Source organism: Pseudochaenichthys georgianus, chromosome 21, assembly GCF_902827115.2.
Source record: "Pseudochaenichthys georgianus chromosome 21, fPseGeo1.2, whole genome shotgun sequence".
Classification (NCBI taxonomy): domain Eukaryota; kingdom Metazoa; phylum Chordata; class Actinopteri; order Perciformes; family Channichthyidae; genus Pseudochaenichthys; species Pseudochaenichthys georgianus.
Window position 1 is genome coordinate 36219951 of NC_047523.1, and position 25946 is coordinate 36245896.

Consider the following 25946-nt stretch of genomic DNA (forward strand, 5'->3'; position numbering starts at 1 on the left):
TCAGAATAATATATATGTTTTATAATGATTGATCATGAAAGTGTTCTCAAAGCTGGTGAAGGTGCAGCTAGTTTGAATGACTTTGCAGACTGCAGGGTAGCTGGTGGATTTACTCCAGGTGGAACTAAAGTCTGATTCAACACTTGATTAGATTTTAAATTATTGATACAAATCTGCTAGGTCCAAGATAAATGTAGTGTACTTGAGTCAATGCACTTAGTTATTTCCCACCTCTATCTAGTCATATGGACAGTAGAGGGTTTGCTTTCACGACTTTATGTAATTACTGTTTTGTTGGTAATGACCCCTTAAATTAAAGAAATCATTGACGAGCTTGGGTTGCATGAGAAGTGAAATCCCAATCTGTTGAATAAGCAATCCATTTTCTACACTCAACAAAACATGTTTCCTTTCTGATCATGTGGTGAAACCTTTTAGGAAGGACCTCACTGAGTCTACATGGCTAGTTAGTTTCTGACTTGGTAATTGGCTCCTTGTTCCACGATACTTTACACAATCCTCTGATTCCTGCAAGTGAATACAACAAATCGCTCGCTCACGTCTCCAGTACTAACGCTCTAATAAAACCCATTTGAAGTGGCAGAAATGAATTTAGATGAATTTTATTTGCACAAGAAAATCTGATTCTAGGAAATCAAAAATGTAAAAACAAATGTCAGGGTCAAGCTAAATTCACTTAGTCCGTAAATCCTTTAATTTCCTTTGGTTTAAAACATGGCTGGACTTTCTGAGCGAATAAGCCCTTAAGCATTTCATGGTATTAGCAGCAAAGAGCATTTGTGCTCTGACAGTTGCTCGCTCAAGCTTTTGAGTTAAGAGCTGCGTAGAGCTGCTAATTTCTCTGTCTTGTTCGAAAATATTCCGAACATTACTAAAAGGATGATGTGATCCCTGCAGGACATGTTGGTGTTCCTGTTCCTGGAGGGGCCGTACACACGGGGCATCTTCAGGAGGTCCGCCGGGGCCAAAGCCTGCCGGGAGCTGAGGGACCGCGTGGACAGTGGGAGCGAAGACCCCGAGATCACACACCAGTCTGTGTTCGTCATCGCTGCTGTCCTCAAGGTAAAACACACACACACGCACACACACACACACACACACACACACACACACACACACACACACACACACACACACACACACACACACACACACACACACACACACACACACACACACACACACACACACACACACACACACACACACATGCACACGCACACATGCACACGCACACACACACTGCACTGGTTTGAAAGCAGACAACAGCGAGCAGGAGGAGCGACTGATGTGCGTCCAAAATCACAGAAGTCCAGACAGGATAATCTGTCTCTGCAGAGCTGCCAGGCAAACCCACAAGGTGCCACATTGTCCAGCATCCACACACACACACACACACACACACACACACACACACACACACACACACACACACACACACGCACGCACGCACGCACGCACGCACGCACGCACGCACGCGCACACACACCCACACACACAGCATGGGCTTCAACACGGTGCTGATTCATCTCACTGCCCTGCTGGACTTCACCTGGACACGGATTGTCCTTTGTTAAACAATTAGTGCATTGAAAGGACATTTCCTGATGCCAAAAACTAAATCGTTAAAGTTAAGTAAAACCCCAGGAAACTGGATACATGTTCTCAATTACTAACGGTATTTAGACAAGGTAAGATAACACTGTATTGATCCCTGCAGGTGTCAAAGCAGCTCCAGCTACTGTATGAGAGTGAAATATAGGATAGGACGGGTAATTATGAGATGATAAGAATACAAATGTAATTGAAAATTAATATATCAACAATAGGATTAGGTTAAACAGAATATTTGAATATATATGAACCTTTTTTGGGTCATGCCCTCAGGATGAACTATATGTTTGCCCTAGTTTCCATATGCTCTTGACAGCATGCTTTCTTCCCTTCTTGACCTTATAGCCTTGATGGCTATTTCTGTGAATTCCTCGAGGTGCTTATGGACCCGATGGCCTCATGTCTGTGGCACTTAAAGCATAGATTTAACATTGCTTTAGGTGCATCTGAACTTGTGTTCATGTACTCAAGGAAGGTTGCTCTGATTGTGGCATGAATTAAGAGGAAATACACCAGCAGTATGCAGGTCTTTATATATAATGTCCACATGTAAAGATGCAGGGTGTGCAAAGGCAAGGCAGGCAATGCATTTGAGACTAAGTGATTACTCAGTTCTTGATACTTGATCTCTTTTCATGTTTGCATCCAGGACTTCCTGAGGAACATCCCGGGCAGCCTGCTGTGTGTGGATCTGTACGAGCGGTGGATGGATGTGATGGAGGGGGAGGCGGGAGAGGAGAGGACACGAGCTGTCCAAAGGTAAGATCTCTTCTGGAGGCACATTCTGATGCTTGTTCAAAGTTCAATACACCAAATAATACTGTGTGTTTTATGTCGAGCACAACGGACACAACAAGTCATACAGACGTGCGTTATTTGTGACGAGTTAAATGAATAAATGCGGCTTTTCCTTTCAATTACACACTGCTTTTCCTAGAGGGGAACAGAAAGACAGGGAAAGAGGACGAGTCAGTTCCAGATGTAACAAGCCGCATTCCTCTTGCGCAGGAAAACAAAAACAAGTAACATTAAAGCAACTTTGGAAACGTGTGTGGAGAAATTCCTGTGGAGACCAGCCAACACACACACACACACACACACACACACACACACACACACACACACACACACACACACACACACACACACACACACACACACACACACACACACACACACACACACACACACACACACACACACACACACACACACACACACACACACACACACACACACACACACACACACAGTGAGAACAAGAAGTGTTTGAGGATCGCTCTAGTCATTACATTCCCGTGTATTACATCTCGTACCATCTTAACCTTCTCTCCTTACTTTCTGTCCTTACTTCCTTTCCTTCTCCCCTTAAGGTTGCTGCAGCTCCTGCCCAGCGACAACCTGCTGCTGCTGCGTCATGTGATCGCCGTGCTGCACTGTATCCAAGGCAACGCCCACGACAACCAGATGAACGCCTTCAACCTGTCCGTCTGCATCGCTCCCAGCATGCTTGGGGCTCCAGCGCCGAGCACCCCCGAGATGGAGGGGGAGGGCACCAAAAAGGTAAGGAGGAACACACACACACACACACACACACACACACACACACACACACACACACACACACACACACACACACACACACACACACACACACACACACACACACACACACACACACACACACACACAATCTGCAGAACGAGTACTTTTACTTTTGGTACTTTCAGTATATTTTGATGGTAATACCTTTTTACTTCTACTTGTGACAAAGTATTCCTACACTCTGGTACTTCTACGTACTTAAGTACAAGATCTGAGTACTTCTACACCCTCTGCTAAGGACAGACAGTATTGCATGCTGTACAAACTGCAAAGCACCCTGAGAAATGTGAAATATGTGATATTAGGCTATATAAATACAATTAGAATGTAAAGCTATCTCCATGGTTACCACCAGAGGTACGCAGAAAGCATGTTTTCATCGTAAATTGGAAGAACTAACCCTTTAATGGCGACGTAATCCTCTAAGTGGTAAACTAGTTACACACATCTCCCTGTGTGCTTGGGAGTAAGTCAGCATTACACTGTTAAGCTTTTCCTCTTTGCTGTCAAGTCTTGCTCTAATCTCAGTGATTCTAAGCTCAGCAGAGTTAAAGAATGTGTGATTCTAGCTCAGGGGTGATCATCAGCGTGTGAACGTGACTGAGTGTGTGTGTGTGTGATATGTTGAATGTGTGTGTGTGGGGTCAGCTCCTGCGTGGAGGTCAGCGCTCAGATTTACGGTGCTGACACGTGTGCACACACGGTATACCTGTGTCAGGGAATGACTGGCCTGCCTGTCAAACTCGTGTGTGCCTGGTCTCTCTCACACACACACACACACACACACACACACACACACACACACACACACACACACACACACACACACACACACACACACACACACACACACACACACACACACACACACACACACACACACACACACACACACACACACACACACACACACACACACACACACACACACACACACACACACACACCACACACCACACCACACTAAGTACACACTCATGCTGAGGCAGCTTGCATGTGTTAAATTCCTCAGTTTACACATGGAGCAGCAAGCCTCTCTGACACACACACACACACACACACACACACACACACACACACACACACACACACACACACACACACACACACACACACACACACACACACACACACACACACACACACACACACACACACACACACACACACACACACACACACCTGTGGCACCTCAGTGTATTCTGAGGTGGATATTTTTTTATCTACGCTTTCGTTCATAGAGCTTCAAAAGATTATGATCACCGCTCAATGTGTTGTTTAGCTTAGCATAAGAAACAAGGGAGAACAGCTAGCCTTAATCGGTCCAAAGGCAAGACATCTGTCTCAACAAAAATGACAAATGGTCAAGTTGTATCCCGTTTGGGGGAAAAGAGAAGCTGCAGTATGAGAACAAAGCCCTTTTTGAACATTAAAGCGTGGACATGTCCCAGAAGTGGCGCAAAAGGAGAATAATATGGCTCCTTTAAAACATAACTTAGCGTTTGTGACCAGGAGATGTGTTTAACTGGAGTTAAAATAGTCGTTTTCAGTGGTCTTTTATTCTTATTTTGTATTTTTGTGAACTAAAGTTAACTCAAAAGTGAAGCAACCTTTCCTCCATCATTCATTCTCCATCACATCTTGGCAAGCAGGGCTAACTAAAAATGACTTAATTCCTCACCAGTGGCTGCAGCCAAAGCCCACAGAGGAAGCCCCCCTGCCCGGTATGTTGTCACTAAGAATCATAATCGTTTTGAAATATGTGGTCTTTCTGGAAAGTTACAGTATTGGAGTTGCACACTATCTCTGTGGGTGGCTGGTTTGCTTATCTTAGCAATGTGAATGTGTGTGCTCTGAGGTGGTTGTGGTTCATTGAGAAAACATTCAAAGAATTTCCTACAGAGTCACGGGACTAAGTGTGTGTTTTAGTGGAAGCAAACGTGTTACTGAAAACCCTCACACATTTCAGCACAAATACCAGCACTTCCCACAAATACCTAAATATCTCTTTCATAAATACTCCCCTGATAACACTTCCCCTCCCACACGGCATGTTTGTGTGTGCTGCCTGAGCGTTGGCAGCCTTTTTCTGGAAAAAGCCCAACTAGATTTCAACATTTCCCTCCTTGCGGTCATACTGCCGGCCAACGCAAACCAGCGAGGTGAAGACACGTGAACGCTCGGTTTAAGCCAATTCAGTTTAGTCTCCGTTTCCCTCCTTCTTTTCTGCAGCTTATGATTTAAATGTTTTTGGCTTAGCTGTTGAGGAGGTAAATACAGCTTTAGCTTGAGTAATACTTTAGATGGAGACAGAGAGACAAATCATTCAAAAGAAGGTTTGGTTTCTCGGACTTTGTTTTTTCATCAAAGGGACTCTTCTATAATACAGTAGAAGAAACACATATTTGTTTTCTGTCTGTTGACTGAAGACCTTGGAAATACTCAGACATTAACCACTCACACACATCTGTCACACATAAGTCCACTCCACTGTGGCGAAGTCGATAGGGACTTGGCTTGGCAACTGGAAGGTCACCAGTTCAAGTCCCGGAAAGACCGAGTGCTACCGAGGTGTCCCTGAGCAAGGCACCGTTCCCCACACTGCTCCCCGGGCGCTGTTCAAAATGGCGGCACACTGCTCCTACTAGGATGGATGAGAAACAATTGCCCCACGAGGGATTAATAAAAGTCCATCTTATCTTACCCAACCTCCTTTCATATGATATACACACTATGAATTGGCAGAGACACACATACAAGTTGATGGAGAGTTTAAGATAACGTCCCATTGGGTAAAAGAAGCTGTTCTGAATGTCCCGTTGATGGACGAGTGAAAGGACGCCTGCAGGCTCGTTGTAACTGTGTGTCACGGAGCAGAGTGACGGGGAGGAATGCTCACTGAGTGATGAAGGAGGACAGAGCGCCTTATTGAAAGAGAGTGTTACTGTAGATAAGAAAATATGAAATCAAGAGAGAGACTTTGAAAGGGAAACCTGATGGGGGGCTAAAGATTGAAAGTGGTCAAAACAATAGACAAATTACTAAAATAATTGTCGTAACACCAAACGCCAGGTTTTAAGACCCAAGGATAATAATTCATCTGAACAACTACGATGTAATGCAACTTGATTTTTGTTTTTTAATGGACTTTTGTCTTGACATGTTTCTTTTAAACTTGTATGCAAGTTATGTGTGTTGTTTTATATGTTTTGATTTGATTAGAACCAAGGATATATAGATATAACTTATTGGTAATGAGGATCCAAAATAACAATATCGAAATATATATTGTACTTCCTTTAAATTTTTTTTTTATTTGTTGTTGTCAACATTCAGCATGGAAAGCATATAAGAAAGCATATTTGTTATGAACTTAACTTATATGCTAGACCCTGTTTTAAGACCTATTGGTGTTGAAAATGACAGAAGCAGAACGAAGCCTTTCATGAGAGAACTGAGATTTCCTTTTCGCCTGGGTGTGTCTCAGGAGCAGTGTGCCTCTTTAAGTCGGACATACCAACATGCACACTATATATCCCCTGTAGTTATGGATCGATTAACACACACATGCTTTTAAAATGCCTGTCGGGTGATGTGCTGTTCTTCAGGAACCGGACAGAGGAATGTCATTGTGCGCTGATGACAGATGTCACAGTGGCTGCAGTATCTATGGGTAACAATATCTCACCTGTAAACACAAACAGGTTTTTCACACCCAAAGATAATTGGTTACATTCAACCTCCCCTGAAGCGAATCACTGAAATTCCTCCTTGTTTTGTTTCTTATTGGTATCTGAAGTCGGATAGTGAAAATGATGTATATTAAGATGTGCCTGTTATATAGGTTTGTGTGCATGTAAATGGTCTGCAAAGGCTAAAATCCCAAAGTTCACAAGTCACAAAATACAAATATGAGCCTCAGAATGAGCGTAATAAGGCCCCTTTACAAGTGTTGGAGGCAGTGATGAATGTTACAGAGAGATGAGACGTGTGTGCATTAGGGCTGCACGATTTTGGGGAAAAATCTAATTGCGATTTTTCTGACAAATATTGCGATTGCGAATCGAATTGCGATATTTGTTTTTAAGCGACCCAACGGAAGTTTATTGTAAAATGACTCGGATGCTTTGTTTCACCAAATCATCTAGGAAAGCTCCATTGGAAGCCATTTGGAAAGGGCAGGCACTTTCAAAAATACTTGGCAGGTGATTGGATCAATCTGTCTATCACCTTCTATCATGGGCCAATTCGGATTGATTAACAATGGCTGGTACATGTGGAGCACATCACTTCTGATTGGTGTGGATGACTGACACACAAGAAGAAAAACATTGGAAAAAAATAAAATAATAATAATTGGAGAAAATAAAAATAAAGGAAAAAAAAATCGCAGGCTTTGCGCTTTCATAATCGCATAATTTAAAATTTCGATTTAAAATCGATTCATCGTTCAGCCCTAGTGTGCATGCATTTGCTTCTTATGTAAGTGAAACTGCAGGATATGGACAGAAGAGCTGAGAATTACCCTAATCCAAGTAATAAATGTGTCCTCAGGCTTTCGCACAGCAGTCGTAGCACAAGTGGTATTTAAAGAACAATCGTGGGGATAAAGCCTGGAGGTTAATGCTGCGTTTGCTCTCTGGTTACAGCCATGACAGATTAACTTCCCCTGCATACTAAAATAAGGACTCATTAAGTTATGTAATAGCTCTCATCTCCCATCATCTGTCAGGTCAAATGTTTCTTTCATATTTGAATCCCCAATCTGGTCCATTATTGGAAGTATTTTTAGTCTTCAAATGCGACCTAAAACCACAGTGCACTGAACTGACTTCAACCCGTTTTTAATATAAATCAACTTGTTTGAAGCTAGAATAAAGAAAAGTGCACGTAGTTCTTTAAAAAATAGTGAAACAAATTGATTTTAGTCGTAAAAGCTTTATTATTTGCGCCACTTTGCTGTCTTTTAGAAATTAAGACCTTTTATAACTTGAAAATCAGCAGAAAAAACCCTGTTTTTTTCAGCCTTTTTTCTTCTGAACACGGAGTCATGCAACCCATACGGACGCCACACTGTACAGCTGCACCACAGACATCTGGCCCAGCAAACAAACCAACAGTTAGGTCCTGAAAAGTGTGTTTTGTCTCCAGTGTGTTTTGCAAAGCGTCGCAGTAATGCAGCCATGGCGGGAAAAACAAGTCATTTATTAAACTCAACCGACAGATTTGAGTGGAAACTTCAAGTCACGGAGGATATGACTCTGAGTGGCCCGGCGACTATTTGTGTCGTTGCGCGTCATGTGTTTAGTCATTTTTTTATCTGTTTAGTTTAAAAGATGGTGCTTTCCGCCAAGTAAAGTGATTTGTTTGAGGACGGGTTCCAACTGTGGATAATTTCCTGAAAGCACAGACATTGTCGTCGGCATGTTTTACTTAAACTGACCCTTTAAAAAAGGCCATTTAAAAAGTGTCCTGATCCCTTAATGGCATTTTTGCGGGGATTGCGTGTATTTGACCTTAAATAGGATTTAGTAACATTCATCATCTTATAAGACACGATACGTTTTAGAAAAGCTACTGTTATAAACATTGGATATGTGTCTCTTGGTCATTCAATAAACATTTGAACAAGAGATAATCAAAGCTAACACATGTATTATCATCATCAGGACATTGTCCAGGAGCGGGAAGCAGGATTTAGTTTTCTCAGTGCTGAGGAATGCAAATGCTTGTGTACTTTGAAGGTCAGAAATCTGTGGAAACAAACAAAGAGGAACATTTCTCAGCAATATGGGAAATAAACGCACAAAATATCATAACTTTTGAATTAGTTTGGGGCTGAAATCACACAGTTATCCAAGTCATGATTCGAGCCTACAGAAAAAGTACTACACATGTTTTTTTACGTTTTGCATCAGATCTACATTTGATCAATATCAAAATGCTCACCAGGGAGGGGGGGAAATGTGTGTGTGTGGGTGTGTGAGTGTGTGTGTGTGTTCCTTTTTGCTGAATTTCTGCAGATGTCTTGCTGGATCCCTGAGAAACTGCAAGAGCACATGAAGCTCTGCATAAACAATAACCTTATTACACTTTCAGCCAACTGTTTAACGATGAAGATGAACGGTCAGCAGCTGCAGGGAAAGCAAAGAAAAGTCCAAAGTGTTTAGTCTCTAACCAGGCGCTGCTTCTCTCTGCAGGTGTGTGAGCTGGTCCGCCTCCTCATCGAGAACTGCACCATGGTGCTGGGAGAAGACGTGACCTCGCTGTTCAGGAGCTTCAGCCAGAAGAGCAGCAGCAGTGACCACGGCTCAGGTGAGACTGAGAGACGGAGGGTGTGAAAGGAGATGAATAGGGAATGGATGAGTCTGGTAAATGTGTTTTAGAGATGGAGGCCAAGTCTGCAGAGGGGCTTTCTGCAAAAAGTCCCAGCTCCGCTCTATCATCACTTTACTGGCACTGGTGCACACATGTGGAGATGATGGATTACGAACAAAACAGCAACAAAGGAACATCTAAAAATGTGAACATTTTTACAATATTTGCTTGATTAAGGGCGACTGTGGCTGCGAGGGAGTGCGGTCGTCTTTCAACCAGAAGGTTGTGGGTTCGATCCCAGCCCGTGAAGTCAACATGTCGATGTATCCTTGGGCGAGATGCTTAACCCTGAGTTGCTCCCGATGGCATGGCCAACGCTGTGTGAATGTTAGGTCCTAGAGCAGGGATGGGCAACTTGGATGGTGGTGGGGGCCACATAATGTATGTACTGGCCACCAGGGGGCCGCAGATTCACTTGGAACACACACACACACACACACACACACACACACACACACACACACACATTGCATGTATTGTATGTAATTGTAGTTGTCTAACTTGAAACTAGCTAAGACACTCTCCGCTCCCCCTCCCTCCCGCTGAAATTATGAATGAAAAGCGTAGTAATCATAGATAACACGTCAGGGTCCGTGACAGTTTGTTTTCATCTGATTTCAAATAAACAAAGTCTTGGTTTTTAGGATATAAAACTTGTTTCGCCAAATTCAGATGATAAATACAACTTTGAAGTTTGTAACGGCATAATTACAAGCGGTAACTAAACGTCACAGCAGGCATAACAACAGCCGGTGTTTCTTGTGAGTGTTGCCCCGGGAAACAAACACAATACACACAAACGCGTCACAGATTATTTTTGCGGTATTTGGCTGCCGAACTAAATCATGTACGCAGCTCGCGACGTAACTAGGAGTCTAGTGGACGGTATCAGTACTACAAATAAAAATATATATATATATTTTTTTTATTAATTAGGTTGTTTATAAATTAATCTGAGGGCCGTAAAAAGAGGAGGTGTGGGCCGCATGCGGTCCCCGGGCCGCCATTTGCCCATCCCTGTCCTAGAGTAAGGTACTGCTCTGTATGAATGGGTGAATGACATGTAGTATGTCAAGCGCTTTGAGGGGTCTTAACGACTGGATAAAGCGCTATATAAGTACAGTCCATTTACCATTTAACCACTTGATCATCAATCATGATTTAAAAAATATCGTGGGCACAAGATCGAAATATCCAATATTACATTATAAACACCAAGCTGCAACTCGAGGAAAACATCTGTGAAGCGAATACGCACACCTGTAATATCTTCCATGTTGATATTATGTGCCTAACCCTAAAGTGAGAAGCATACATTAAGCAAGATTAAGACGGTAACAATGATTGATCAGAGGTGCTGATGGGGTTCAGGTCCTTGACCGAAGGTGCTTTTTAACCGTCAGCTCTTCTGCGTGTTGCCCCTCAGAATATTGGAGAGAGGTGCTTGTACACTGACTAGCTCTCAGTGAGTGTAAGGCTCTTTCAGGCCTGCTGATTGGGGTCAATAGTTTGACCTCCACTCATTTCAGTGATTGCTGAGGTGCTGATTAACACAGCGCTGAATCACTTCATTCATAAATATCACCAACTCTCTTCCCGATGCTATAAATAACCACGGAGGTCAAAGGCTCACTGCGGGACGACACTGTCCTCTGTTCTCTTCTCGGGTCAATGTTTTTAGTTCGTCCCACTTTTTTTTAAAACTTTGTGTATTTAGTTTCTACCATGAAAGAGAAGCATATTATGGGAGATGCAGTTATTTTTCTTTGTGTAGGTTGTCTGTCTGAACTTGGATTGCTAATTTGAGTTGCTAGTCGGAGGAAATAGCTTAAATTGCAGGATGCTTGTATGAAATGGCATGTCTGGAAAAGCTGTTTATTTTAAGGACTACTTTATCTTCACGTGAAATGCAAGATTATTGTTTTTCTGTTTATTTTTAGATTAAATGATCATGAACTTAATTTGACTTCTCCATAATAATAATCTTTCTCTCTTCTCCCCTTTGTTTCTTCATCTTCCTCCCCCTCATCTCTTCCCAGATGTGTCGTCCTTCCAGATGAACGACTCGTCCTACGACAGTCTGGAGAACGAGCTGAACGACGACCCCGAGTCTCCCTTCCAGGAGCAGCTTCCTCTTCGAGACAAAGACAAGCCGGACAGCCTCAGTCGAGACTCTGTCATCACGCTCAGTGACTGCGACCCCGACCCTGACCCCGACACGGACCACCTGCTGCAGCTGCCCCCGCTGGCCAGGCCGCGCAGGTTCAGTCCTGCGGTCCGACAGCCTCGAACCCGCCAATCAAACGGGGCGTCACAGGGTCCCCGGAGACTGAGGAGGAGCTCAGAGCCCGCCTTGGCCCTGTCCAGCACTCCTCCATCAGACACGTTGATGCTGCACGCAGATCCAACGGTGAGAAAGGTGAGCTACGACGCTGCCATGGAGAGAGAGGAAGAGGAGGAAGAGGTGTTTCTGCAGCAGGGGCTGAGTGGACTACAGCTGAAGGAGGAGGAAGAGGAAGGTTGTGAGAAGGGAGGAGGAGCCAAAGTGCAGAACGGTGGGCGGAGGAAGATGAAACACGCCCCTCTTCCTCCGCTGCGATTGGACGTCAGCTGCTCCAGTCTGTCGTCACCGGCGACCTCACCCACAGGCTCCTCCCTCAGCTCGTTAGACTCCGCCTTCTCACAGTACTCCACGGACTACGCCAGCAATGGGGCGAATCCATTGGCCGAGCCGCCACCACCGCTCTCCCCTCTGTTTCCTGGACGTCCTCCGTTGTCACCGAGAGACTCCCCGCCTCAGAGGGAAGCCCCGCCTCTTTGGCCCACACAGGGCACGAGGACCAATCAAACGCCCCCTCACCATCACGGCCTCCACCCTAACACGTGGCTAAAGAAGGACCGCCGCCTGTCACTAAAGCACTCTGATAATAATGGACACTCAGAGGAGCCTGAAGTGAACGGGAAAACAGACACAAACGGTAGCAGCTGCTCTGACGTTCAGGAGGTCGAAGTGAACAGAAACTGCGGGCGTAGATCCAGCAGCCCTCCGTCGTACCAGCAGGCGTTACTGCAGCTTCAGCGCAGTCGCTCTCCCTTCTACAGGGGCACAGAGAAACCTCTGACGGTCCGAGAGCTGAGGCAGCTCCAAGACCCGACCAACAGATCCATCCAGAAACCACTCACAGGAAGTGAGGTCACACACAGGACTGCTAGAAACGAGTGTGTGCAGCCGCCACAGGGTGTTTTCTACGGACAGAACGCCACCACCCTGGTTCTCAAGAAGCAAAAGTCCCACTCCACAGCCCTCGATGGACACAGAGGGCAAAGGACACTCCCTCACCCCCGCAGAGCATCTGAACCCTCCAAGGTCATGGCGACCTCTCCCCCCCGCAGCCTCACTCTGGACAGACCTCGCTCCTCTAAGGCTCGGCCCAAAGATGGCGGCCTGAGGGTGTCACAGGTGGAGCCCAACCACGTCGAGCCACGCTTCTGCCTGTCTCCCTCCGCCACCCTGGCGGTAAGGGACTACTTCTCCTCACAGCAGGGTGAGGAGGATGCGGACACGTGCCTGCGGAGGAGTCAGGAGGTGGCGCTGGCCATCGTTCAGGGGAAGAGGGACTGGCAGAGCAGGCGCTGCAGCGACCCGCCGGCGGAAGACTTTGACCAGCTTTTTTTTGCAGAAGAGTCATACGTGTAAATAAGGAACTCTGTACAGACGGATTGTGTATAAGAAACTGTTTGGTATCTGTTTACTTTGTGATAATGTCCCCCCATATACACCCCTTTCAGTGGTAGTCATCCATATACAAAAAGGTGTTGCAGTTTGTGGTACGGTCAAGGTTTTAGATTTTAAAAGGTACCGATGAACCTTGTTCGCCTCCTTGTGGTTGTTCACTACTCAAATGTATTCTGACTCCCTGTCAACAGTAGACTTTGAAGGCGTTGGTTATAATCCATTACATTCTTTCATGTATTTGATGAAGTTGCTTTGTAACACTTTGTTAGGGGTCCTAATGGTTAGTTATTAGGCAGTAATACTTGATTCTGTGAATTCAATACAGATAAGATGTGATTCATTGGACATCTGGGTCCCTAGACAATCGTTAAGGCTGCTGTCAAAACAAGTCAGAGTTACAGCTCATTTAGTGTGTCCTTGTTTTGGAATGTGATGAAGCTTTTTAAAAAGAAATGAAGGAAGAGGAGCTCCTCAGAGATGAAAGAGAAAGGACAAAGAAGATTAGTTTTATTCGCTTGAGGCTTTTCAAAGGAAAACATATTTGTACCAGCCAGCAGAAAACCCCTTGATGGTGGGAATCACGGCCATGACAGAAAAACTAATCAAATTGATTTAAAATTTGGCAAAATGTTCATGGAACTTCAGACTTTACTGTATATTATTGTAGTCTTCGCACTTTTCTTGTTTAGAAAGAAGCAAATCAAAGTTTTTTTTATAAGGAAATGCAATAAACGTGAGCATTATGACAACTGTGACTTCAAGCAAATACTATGAAATGACTTTAAATGTCATCCACGACGTTTTAGAGAATTACCAACCCTGTACCCATTTGAAAACGCCTTCAAATGTGTATCTTTTATGACGAGTTGCCTCTGTAAAGTGGAAACGTTTCCCCAGCGAGTGAAGCGTCTGTCCGTGTGAATCAGTGAATCAATAGGGCCGGTATTTATTCATGTGAGCCGAGTTTCCAGACACACAGCACACAGTGTTGTCCTACAGCTCTGGCTTATATCTCTGTGACCTGGGCAGAGGAGGGAGGGGGGAGGAAGAAGAGGAGCTGTGTGTGTGTGTGTGTGTGTGTGTGTGTGTGTGTGTGTGTGTGTGTGTGTGTGTGTGTGTGTGTGTGTGTGTGTGTGTGTGTGTGTGTGTGTGTGTGTGTGTGTGTGTGTGTGTGTGTGTGTGTGTGTGTGTGTGTGTGAAAGTCAATATGTTGTTGCAAATGGTGTGTTCATTGAAACTGTGTCCTGAGCAGGAATGTGAGAAGATGCGTGCCATTGAAGGAGAAATGTGTTTTTATTCTTGCTTCTGTGGCACTTCATCATTCTGTAAAGAAACCTTTTCAGTCTCACCAGAATGACAAGGAGACAGTGTGGGTGTCTGTGCGTATGTTAATACTCCACACGTATATTTTAACTGTTGTATGGTTTGTCCATAATTGTATAATATTGTTGTTCCAGTGCTGCAGTCGTTGCGATGATTCCTAGGGCGTCACTTAACAGTGAATGACCTTATTTCACTGTGCATTCATCAACAGAAAGTATGTCAATTCATACTTACAAATACATATTCATAGCACAATGTAGGAGCCGTTTTCACAAGTTTAAACCCAGTGTTATTGTGAGCTCATCAGAGCTTTCCCTAAGGACACACACTGCAATAAGGTCATGTTAAGCGGTACCACTTTAAATTATCTCACAATGTACTTTATCCTGTATTAATATTTTAAATGTTATCTCCATTACAGTGAATTCTGTTTAACTTGTATAATTCTGCTATATTTATGATACAGAAATATATAAATATATATATTAAATCTTATCCTGATACTTTGGTATGTTTTGTTGTGTGAGAAAATCAAATGTGTATTTTTGTACATGCCAATTCTGCTGCTGCTGTCTCTATAGAAAGTATATTTGCTACAAAATGCACCATCTGTATATTGTGTACATTTGATGTCAAATGCTCGCGAGAACAAAATATCATTGATTTTAATAAATGTTGCTCTTGTGAAACTACTTTGCAAACTGAACTGAATTTCTTCTGTAGTGTTGATATTCATGACAGATTTATTTCACAATCATATACAGTATACACACGTGCTAACTCCAACATGTTCTGAAACCAGTTGTTGCAGCAGAGAACAAACCACGACATTGTGAAATGATCAGACGTCAGTCCAGTACTCACTCTTTCAGCTGTTTTTGGACGAGCGGTGCAACTGGAGTATCTCAAATAGAAACACAAAGCCAAAAATGTGTCAATTCACATAAACCGGTCATTTATCTAACTGTATAGCAGAAATGTACAACTTGGTACAAAAAACTGTTTTTGTCTCTATATCAGAAAAATAAAGACCTTTTTGAACATTAAAGAAACATGTCGCAGTAAGAAAATACAAATATGAACCAGAAAATGAGCACAACAGAGCCCCTTTAAACAGGCTAAAGTAGTATAAAATACAAGAGTACAAACGTTACAATGTAGTGAACGATATTAATAGTTGTTTCATTTAATAAAGGAATACAGAGAATCCTCAACCTGGATTTAAACGAAGTGAGAGTTGCACTAGACCTAAAGTTTTATGGAAGATTGTTCCAGATATATGAAGTATAGTAACTACAGGGTCGGCTCTAGAACAAATCGAATGGGGGGGCAATCATTTACCAAGGGGGGGCACACACTGCCATCAACAACCAACACACAAACACCAACGCAACTTCAATAAAAAAAAAACATGCTGTAAAGTCTATTGTCTTTCACACACATTGCAGGGGTGTCGTGCTATTGTATAGCGCACCTATGACTTGTGCATACATGCACGGTTGTGGCACGACCACCAAAACAGAAACATATGGACATAGGCCACCATATAAAAAGTGTGCAAATGTATTTAGTATCCTGTCCATGTGAACATGTTTTAGGTGGGGGATGGACCTACATCTCTCAACACCCATATGAAACAGAACTGTAAACAGATTTTCTTTATGGATATTGTAGGCTACTAATCACTCCCCTTTTAAACTGTATTCTTGTATTACTGTCCTATAGTGTATTTCATACCTGTTTTTCATTTATTCTCTTATTTTTTAATAACTATAATGATCATATAAAGGTGTGTTCCTCGCAAATACTTGTTTACATGGTGACCAAACCGTTTGAGACTGAGATAACCTCCAATAAAGTTAACTATCTAAACACTGAGAGAGTCCTTACCTCACTGAGCTGACGTTATAAGATCCTCTCAGTCTGACAGGAGAGGACTCTCCTCCACCTTGGTGTAGATATCCGTTAGCATAGCGAGCTAACCAGATGCTAACAACAACATTCCACGTTACCGCTCGCGCACTCACAAAATGCGCTCGTGCCACACACACACAGATCCGAGCTTGAATGAAACACAGAGACCCAGAAGTACTTGTACTGTACTACTGTATATCATATTATTTTCGATGGCTTTACTGTATAATCAGTGTAACAGATGAACAGATCGCCACTGGGCTTTCATCTAAACACACAGCCATGTAATGACAACAAAACAAAGGTTGGGGGCATAGGTCGGGGGTCATTGGTCAAGCAACACACCAATCAGAGAGCAGCAGTGAGCACACCTCAGGCTGTGTTTTCTATTTGTATTCTTTATTTCTGATTTATTTCACACAAAACACTTTTAGTGGAAACGTTTTCACTTAGCCTATATGATTAAAAAAAAACGGCACAGTCAATCATTTGGGGGGGCATGGTCCGCAAATGACCCCCCATGACGCCGACCCTGAGTAACTAACTTATAATATTATGGCTTAATGTCACATTATATAAGATATGGCCACCTTTAGCAACAGATAGGTGCTAACCTGGGTTTGCCTCAGCCATTTGGACCTCTCTGTTCTGTAAAGCTGGAAATCATTGAGTATCCACTTTCACGTTGATATTTGGTTATACAAAGATAACTGCTTTAAGTTTGGAAGTGTTTGGAAAATGTGAGATATGTACTATTTGAACATTGCTTGGCTGTAGAAGTTAGAGGATTACACAACCCCCTCTGTTCCTCCAAAGCATCACAGACAGCTTTGTTCTCAAGTCTTCTGAGTTAGGAGTGCGAACACGATACGAATATTAAATTGTACTGCCATGAATCTTTGAGAGCAAGATTTACCTAAACACAAATCAACTGTGGTCTTGTAATTGTTCCTCAATTCTTAATTTATCATCTTTTTCTGAAGGCCTTTAGCACAAAGTCATCATTAACAGAACCGCAAGTGAAGGATAACTCGTATATTTTGAAGGCACATTCTGGGATGTCAAAACCAGCAGAATTATAGACGTAATCATCAAATGCCTGCAGGTTTGTCCACTGCTGTATCTCATTCTCCTCATATTTCTGCACCAGTACACGACGTTAAGTTATTGTTTGCTGATGTGACTCCACTGGCATGATGTTAACGACCAGTAAGGTGATGTAATGCAAACACAATATTTTTGGGAATGTCTCCCATAAAAATAAAAGTCATAGATCCAAAGTTGTGATTGAAAGACTGTGTTTGGTGTTTATGCGCCATCGGACTGGAAAAACTCGTTGGAAACTGACAGGAAAAGTGTGTCAGTGCAGCTGCAAGCATGAGTTATATTTTCCTTTAACTTTTCTCATATGTGTTTTAAAGAGTTGCCATAAAGCTGGTGTTTACCAGACGCTGTACACCTCCAGTCTCCATTAAGTTACCTGGACCTGTAACTGATGCAAGCAGAAGAGAATAATAATAATAATTATAATTCATGAACATTTTTATTAGAGCGCTTTTCAAGGCACTCAAAGCGCTCTACAATTACACATTACACATATTAGACATGTAACAGTTATTACTCTGGACAATACCCACAGGAGCAAATTAGGGTGAAGTGTCTTGCCCAAGGACACTATTATATAAGTAATATTAATAATAATAATAATAATAATTAACCTTCAAAGAAATGTTATTGCAATAATGATGTATTCTTAATAATGAGGACTTCAAAATAACGTAATAATAATATTATAAACAACCTCTCAAAAATAATAATAATAATAATAATAATAAAATCCTCTCAAACTATTATCATTTTTAATTAGAAGTAAATGTCTGAGTCCTAAAACCAAGAAAATACTTTGCATTTTTACCACTTCAGGTTTCTTAGTCTCAAGGACATCAAATACGTGAGCATAAACCCCACTGGTGAATGTCCGAAGCTTTCATGTGTCATAAAAACGACTACAGCTAACAAGTAACTAAATGAGACTAGTACATGTCATCATGCTGAACATTAGCCGCCTTTAGCTTACCGTTTAGCTACGTTAGCGATTGTGTTTATGCTTCGAAATCATAAAGTGGTGTAAATATGTGGAGATTATCCTGCTGAATAAAACGTCTACAGTAAGTAGCATAAGCGTGTCTTTGTCACAGATTGTATTTTTGCAATATTCTAAAATCCAATGGAAAATTACTTTTTGTTGACGGAGCCCTTTCGATGCTAACCTCCTGGTCGGCTTACAAAATATATCATCATTGCACCAGTCAAACTGTGTAGTGCTTGAGCTTTTGTCGCTGACACATTTTAAAATCCTGGTTTCTTTCTCCTTACAGCAACCCTTATGACCCTTAGGTTTAAAAGAATACAGGTGGGGTGGGCAAGGGCTTGGAAAGTGAGTCTTTAAATCTCAGATTCTTGAAATCCCAGCAGTTCATAAAGCATCTGTTTCTGTTTTGATTACCATTAATAAACCTGTTGAATTTTTCAAACACGAATGCATTCATCATAAAACTATCAATTGTATAATGAAGGGAGTGTGCGGTAAAGTAGATTTATAATGGCCCTGACTGTTTTGTTTGGAGACTGTAGTCAAGTAGAATAACAAGGACATTATCAACAAGAATAAAATACACTTTTATCGCTCTGACATCATCACCATGATCAACAGAGAAAAACACAACACCCCACTGTCAACAGGTAACACTGACAGGCCATATCACACTCTCTAAAGGTCAAGAACCTCGTAAAACATTACTGCCGCCATACGAGGAGTTAAACTAGGCAGAACGAACTGGAACATACTATGTTTACAAAGACAAGGCGTCTGTTAATAGAACCTGAGCTAGTTCACTCAATTGTGCTTTCTTATCCATGCTGTATTTAAAACAGTGATTTCAGAATCATAAATCCACTATTCGTCCGTGATACGCCCCAGCTAGGGGAGGGTAAGCAACACAAACCAGGAGCTCTTAGTAACAATATCGTTTTTTAGTCGCCCTCTTATGCTTTTTGGTATTTTCCCTTTCAATTAATAGAAACTACTCAGAGAGGAGCTTCTGTAAAAGGCACCTGAAGTACGCATATTGATTTATATATATGGTGTTACTCTCAATCAATCAATCAAAGTTTATTTATATAGCCCAATATCACACGTTTTACATATTTCTCAGGGGGCTTTACACTCAGGATATTTATATATATACGACACCCTCTGTCCTTTGACCCCCAAATAGGACAAGGAAAAACTTCAAAAGAAACCCCACAGTTAATGGAGAAAAATGGGAAGAAACCTCAGGGAGAGCAATAGACGTGTGTAAATTGAAAAGACAACATATTCCAAATTCTAGAAAAAAATCTTATGTCTGATGTCCCTGGGCTCAAGTTCACCACCTGAAACAAACCATAAAATACATTTTTACGCAGTGACGTATGCGCTTCAGGTCTGTAAAATCGGTGTGCAGCTGAATTCAGAGACAACCCAGCAGCCATGTTGGAGTTCACAGCGTTTAACAACCAGCTATTAAACAGGATTGAAGCAGCCGCCATCAGATAACAACTGGAATCCTCAGAAAGGAACAAACTTGACCTGAAAAATGACAGGAAGACTTCTGAAGCTTCCTGACAGTCATTTATGTTAGAGTTGACTCTCAGGGACCTTACGGACTATCGGGATGTTAAGAGCATTCCATGGAATATAACAAAAAGTGTATCTCGAGCCGGTTTCTGAAACTTACCCCACCTTTAATGTCTTTCATTTTTGTAAAGCACTTTGAATTGCCTTGTGTTGAAAGGTACTATATAAATAAACTTGCTTTGCCTTGCTTTTATTAAAACACCTGACACCTCATTCCTGACTACTGGGAGATATTATTTCAGAATGGAGATTTGTAATTGTTTTTATAAGTTATGTTCGGGGATTTTTACAAAAACGTGAAATTGTTGCGTAACTGTCCCTGGTGGTCTAGTGGTTAGGATTCGGCGCTCTCACCGCCGCGGCCCGGGTTCGATTCCCGGTCAGGGAACGGCACTTTTTGGGCGGTTGTAACTCAGTCTTAATAAAGGACTTTAAAATGAAGGTTTATTGTTCAAGTCCCGATGGAAAAAAGAATAAAAGGTGCCGGTAGATGGATAGGAAGTAGGAACCCGTTCGCTTCCTAGGCTCTGCAAAGGTGCCTTAAGCAAGGCACTAAACCCCAAAGTGCTCCTTGGTGTTGAACTATTTGCACCCTCTCCACTAATGTGTTTGACTGAATCTGGGGTTTATTTGTATTAATTTAAACATATCATCACAGGGAAAAACGGACTTTATAATAAATTCTGTCTTAATCTTAAGATTCAAATTCCCATAAAAGATATTCAAAGAAAAGCTTAAAAAATGAAGATAAAGAAAAAATATATACTAAATAGTTTAGACATGATATACCATTATTTACATGTTGGTGTTGTTGTGAATAGGCAGAAAATATTTAAAATCTTTATTTTCTAATTGTTGTTATTTATTTTGGCTTCTTAAACGTTTCGTAGCAGGTACTCGTTAGCTCTAGTGTTATTCAATATACTTTTATTGCACTATAATAATAACATGTGAGCTATATTATTCAACTTGATTTGTAGAGCCTAAAACTTTCAAATGAAAAACAAGCATTATGGTCATAACTCAAAATAAAAACATTGAAACTCTGGAAAGAACTTCATATGTTATTTACGACTCTAATAGAGATACATTCCAACATAAAAGAAAGTCGATGAAATACAATGTGAAGACGTGAAGAATGACAGGTATGCACAGATGAGTGTGGAGCCAATCAGCTTCTGAATCGTTTATCTTCACACCGATCCACTGAGACAACGCACATCTGCAACAGCGGTGTTTCACAAACAGCTGTATCAGACTGGCCTTGTTCGCATTCTGTCCGTTCCAGCAGAAAGCAGAGCAAATACCAGCACAGTGAGGAGCAACTCAAAAATGCACTTGTTTTCAATTCAAAGGTTTTAATGTCATATGCACATGCACATAAGTACTGAGTATGGCAATGACAATCTTCTGACCCGAGCTCCTCCAACGATGCAACAAATATAATAAAATACAAAAATACAAATACAAAATAGTGCAAGAAGTCTATATAGCCTATAGAATATGATATATACGAGAACAGCAAAAAAAAAAATACACATGCGTTAATCGCGTTAAAATAATTAGTGGCGTAAATCTTTTTTTATTATTGGGTATCGGTATCGGTCTTGAGAAGCAGGAAGTTATAGGTATCGGTTTCAAAAACCAATATCGTGCATCCCTAGTGATTTTATCAAAGTTATTGCTCTATTCAGGTTTTAACCAAAATGTGCCAGAAGTACAATTGCCTTGGCATTTTTTTTTTATGACTACTTATGTTACTGTCTTGTAAATGTTAACAGGACAGCATGTTAAATAGGAGGGCTAGAAAATAAGAAATGTAGTAAAGCTGTTCAAGTCGCACTCGATTCAATTGAGGCAATCAGTTGTGTCAATGTTTTTAAGTTTTAAGTTATGTGATTTTGAGTTTTCTAAGTCAATGTGTTTGGTTTGGTTGAAATAATAAATATTGAGTTCTGTTAACCCAAAAAAAGACTTTGAGTACTTATGTCTTTAAGTTCTGATAACTTAATCCATTAGTAGAGGTGAATTCAAATGTTTAGGTCACAGTACCTGAACATATTTGAGTTGACTTAATAAGCCATTTTAATTGTACTGTAATCAATGGTACATGTAGCATTTAATCCAATTATTTAAGTTCTTGAAAATTGTAAGTTTTGAGTTGATTAACTTAAAATACTTGAGGCAATCAGTTGCCCTAATTTTTTTTGAGTTAAGTTTACTTATTGGGGCTTACAGTGCATGTTAAATTAAGACGAAAGCACTGTGCTTTAGATAAGCTGTGAGATGCTTTTATTGTGCCTGGTTTGGAGAGTCAATCAACAGCTGAACTTTACTCTTTACAATCATCTACAACACAACTCTCACTTCTGGAGCAGCACATTTGGTCCTTTTCACCTGCGTAATGGTAAACTGATTGGATTAATTTAGGGGTTTTCCAATCTGTGCAACCCCTCAAAGGGCTTTACATATACAAGTCATCATTCACCCATTCATACAGAGGGAAGGGCTGCTATACAAGGTGCCCCCAGAGACTACGTTCACACGCTGATGGCCAGTAAGCATCTTCTCAAAGCACCCTCTACCTGTGCCTCAGCCGCTCTTCCCAAAATCCCAAATCAGTCTCTTTAGGGTCTTTTATTAATGGTGTAACTGGGTCACCTTCCAATTTCTGTCACAAACGAGCTGAGGACCAAAATGCAGAACACGGGAAACCAGGGATAGTCGGTAACCAGCTTTATTGAAGGCAATAGGCTGGTAGGAGACCAAACGGCAGATAGTAGGCAAAGGGCTGGTCGGGGACAGGCGAGGGTCCCAGGAGAAAGCAGGACGGGAGTCGCAGGTACAGCACGGGTCAGGGAGCAGGCGAGGCAGGCAGGTCAGGGACAGGCAGGGTCGAAACCGGGAGAGCAATCTGAAGGGTAATGCGGGAAAGACCGGCATGCTGCAAAGTACGATCTGGCACTGAGGTGAAAGTGAAGTGGGCCTAAATACTAATGGAGCTGATGGGTGCAACAGAGTGAGAGAGAGACAGGGTGTGACTACCAGGTGCCTAAGGAATGTTAATGCAGAAAATAGGTGAGTGAGAAAGAAGACTGTGACAATTTCAATGACTACATCCTTTCATTAATTCCCCACATGACAATATGCCTTAGGTCATACAACAGCATATTCTGAATTCAGCACTTTCCAATGAATACATATGAGAAATGCCTCAAGAGAGGATGATTAGACGTCTATACAGCACATTTAGAATATACAGCTTAATTGAGATTTACATAATAATGCAACAAATGGCTCTGGCCTGTTTTTTCACATAAACAAAGATGCAAAATTAAAGCCCACTTGTATGAGAAACACACCCGCTTTTAAACATTAGGAAAGACTTGGATATCATTATGATTTTGGGATATCCACAAATATTGGTGAAGGAATGAAAGACGGAAGCTTTGTTTGCAAAACATAAAACATTTTTGAATGCATGTAAACATATTCAATGTATGGCATTTCTGTTTTGCTGAAGGCTTGTTGCCTCCTTTACAGGCAACAGTTCACACTCTCAGACCCAGCGCTGCCCTCCTGGCAACAAGACGTTTATTTTGTTTTCATAAAGAAAGATAAGGGAGTTTAAGGGCAGCTTGGCTTCCTGCCAGCTTGTAGCTCTGCGCAATGAGGTCACGCTTGATATGATCTATCATTCTCATGAATTTCAGTCATAACAACAATTAGCCGGGTTTTCCTCCCTACGCTTCACTGTTGACCTTCTCCAAAAAGTATGTTCCCCCTGCACAGGAACCCTGGTTTCTTTCTCACAAATTGTTTTTCTGACACAAATTCTGCAGCTTTAGTGAAAGACTTATGTTGCAATGAAAGGCATGTTCCCACTTTATGTCCTCCTCATGGGACCCTGCATCTGATGTCGATTAAGCATACGTGCAAAATAACACGAAGGAATGGCCCTGACAGACAGATATCTCCATGCCAACATGTATCTTATTTTACAATCCTGTCCCATGTGTAGCTGCTGTAAATGAAACCAAGCGTATTATAGCATTGTTTCTTCCAAGCTTCAACCCACAAAATAAATGGTGTGTGGATTTATAGAACAGAAGTAAAGAGGCACTTGAAGAAAAACATGTCAGTTTTTTGTTTTACATCTAGATACCACAAATTGCAGGCACTTCTCAGAAGAATTCAAGACCTCCAAGAATGTTTATGTCGAAAGAAAATGTATGGGACAGAGGACTAAAGGAAAGGGGACACAGAGACACCTGCCACATGCAGTAAAGATTGTTGGTGTGTGTATTTGTTTGCAAACTTGTAGTATATACCAGTGCCTTTGTGTTTTCCTTCTTGTCTTTGTATATGTCTATGTGTATTCCTGTGCATATACAGCGTGCAGCATACAGCATAGCCTACAGCAGGCATCCTCAAAGTACGGACTCTGGTCCGGATCCGGACCGAACCACAACTGTCTCTGGACTCTGAGCAAATTATACTTTTCATATGTATTATCTGTATTATCTGTTATCTGCGAGACATCGCCACAACGCAACGAGTCAAAATGATCCGCTATGTCCATAGACTGCAAACAGCGCTCATCGGACATTTATGAGAGAAAGTCTCTAATGTCCGAGTGCAAGTGAATGCAGCACAAGATGCACGTCATGTAACCCCTCCCCCGGTCCTGGCTCGAGCGTGGACATATGATTGGCGGCGATTTCATTTGAACGGGACGGCGCAAATCGAGAAGCATTCGGACCGAAGCACTGAAGGAATGAGGTATTTGCGGTCTGACAGAGAAGAGACTCTCAGTTTGGCTGTACTCAGCATTGAATCAAAACGCACTAAAGCTGTTGATCTGAATACGTTTGTGAGGCGTGTTGCTGAACAAAATGGTAATCGCCGCATTCAGCTGCAATACACGTCAACTTGATGCTCTGCTCACGGATGAGATGATGACCTTACGTGTAAATATATTTTTTTCTTTGAGGGGGTCTGCCCCCCAAAAACTGTTTAAGTCCTGAGAAAGTCAAATAAGACGGTGTGTACACTGCCCAGCCAAACAAAAGTAACCTCTTTGATTGAACTAGGCCAGTAGGTAAGGACTTTCCACTGGATAACAACTGAAGTATAAAAGAAGGCATGACTGAAGTGATGGAGACCATGTGAAGGCAAACAAAAAGAGGAAATAACAGGTCAAATCAAGCAAACCCCCTCTCAGATTCCACAGCAACCAGAAGAACATAAATACTGGCTGGTGATTTGATTAATCAGCTTTGTGATGGAATAAAAAGTGCACAGTGCATTTCCTTAGCTGTGGGTGAGTCCACTGACACCGCTGACATTGCTCAGTTGCTGGTGTTTGTGAGTTTTCATGACGAGGCAAAGGGGAGTCTGTTGAAGATGTGTTGGGCCTGGCGAACCTCAGTGGACACAAGGGGGCAAGACATTTATAAAGCAATAATGGGAATGCTGAATGAAAGAGGGTGCAGCTGCCTTTATTCATAACTGTGCAGCTCTTACACTGCGACTGAGGGGTCAAGCACAGACACAATAACAATGAAAACTGCTGCATACAGATTACTTTTGTTTTTGCAACCTCGTGTTAAGAATCTTGTTGCAATTGTTTAAAAGTTTGAATGACCGTAATAAATGGACATTTGTCTTATTGAA

The 25946-nt window shown here is 42.0% G+C and overlaps 1 protein-coding gene and 1 non-coding gene across 3 annotated transcripts in view; both read left to right on the plus strand.

Annotated features, from left to right (window-relative positions):
- arhgap20 (Rho GTPase activating protein 20) overlaps positions 1 to 15369 on the plus strand; it is a 73448-nt gene extending 58079 nt beyond the window's left edge. For both annotated transcript variants that reach the window (XM_034110030.2, XM_034110029.2), the window contains exons 11-15: positions 919 to 1083; positions 2285 to 2394; positions 3009 to 3198; positions 9441 to 9555; positions 11658 to 15369. In XM_034110030.2, the coding sequence (XP_033965921.1) occupies positions 919 to 1083; positions 2285 to 2394; positions 3009 to 3198; positions 9441 to 9555; positions 11658 to 13315 (2238 nt within the window). In that variant the 3' untranslated portion in view covers positions 13316 to 15369. The remainder of the gene's footprint in view (positions 1 to 918; positions 1084 to 2284; positions 2395 to 3008; positions 3199 to 9440; positions 9556 to 11657) is intronic.
- A 5217-nt stretch (positions 15370 to 20586) lies between these two features.
- trnae-cuc (transfer RNA glutamic acid (anticodon CUC)) lies at positions 20587 to 20658 on the plus strand. The gene has a single exon. It is a non-coding gene; the product is annotated as a tRNA-Glu (tRNA).
- Positions 20659 to 25946: the final 5288 nt, after the last annotated feature.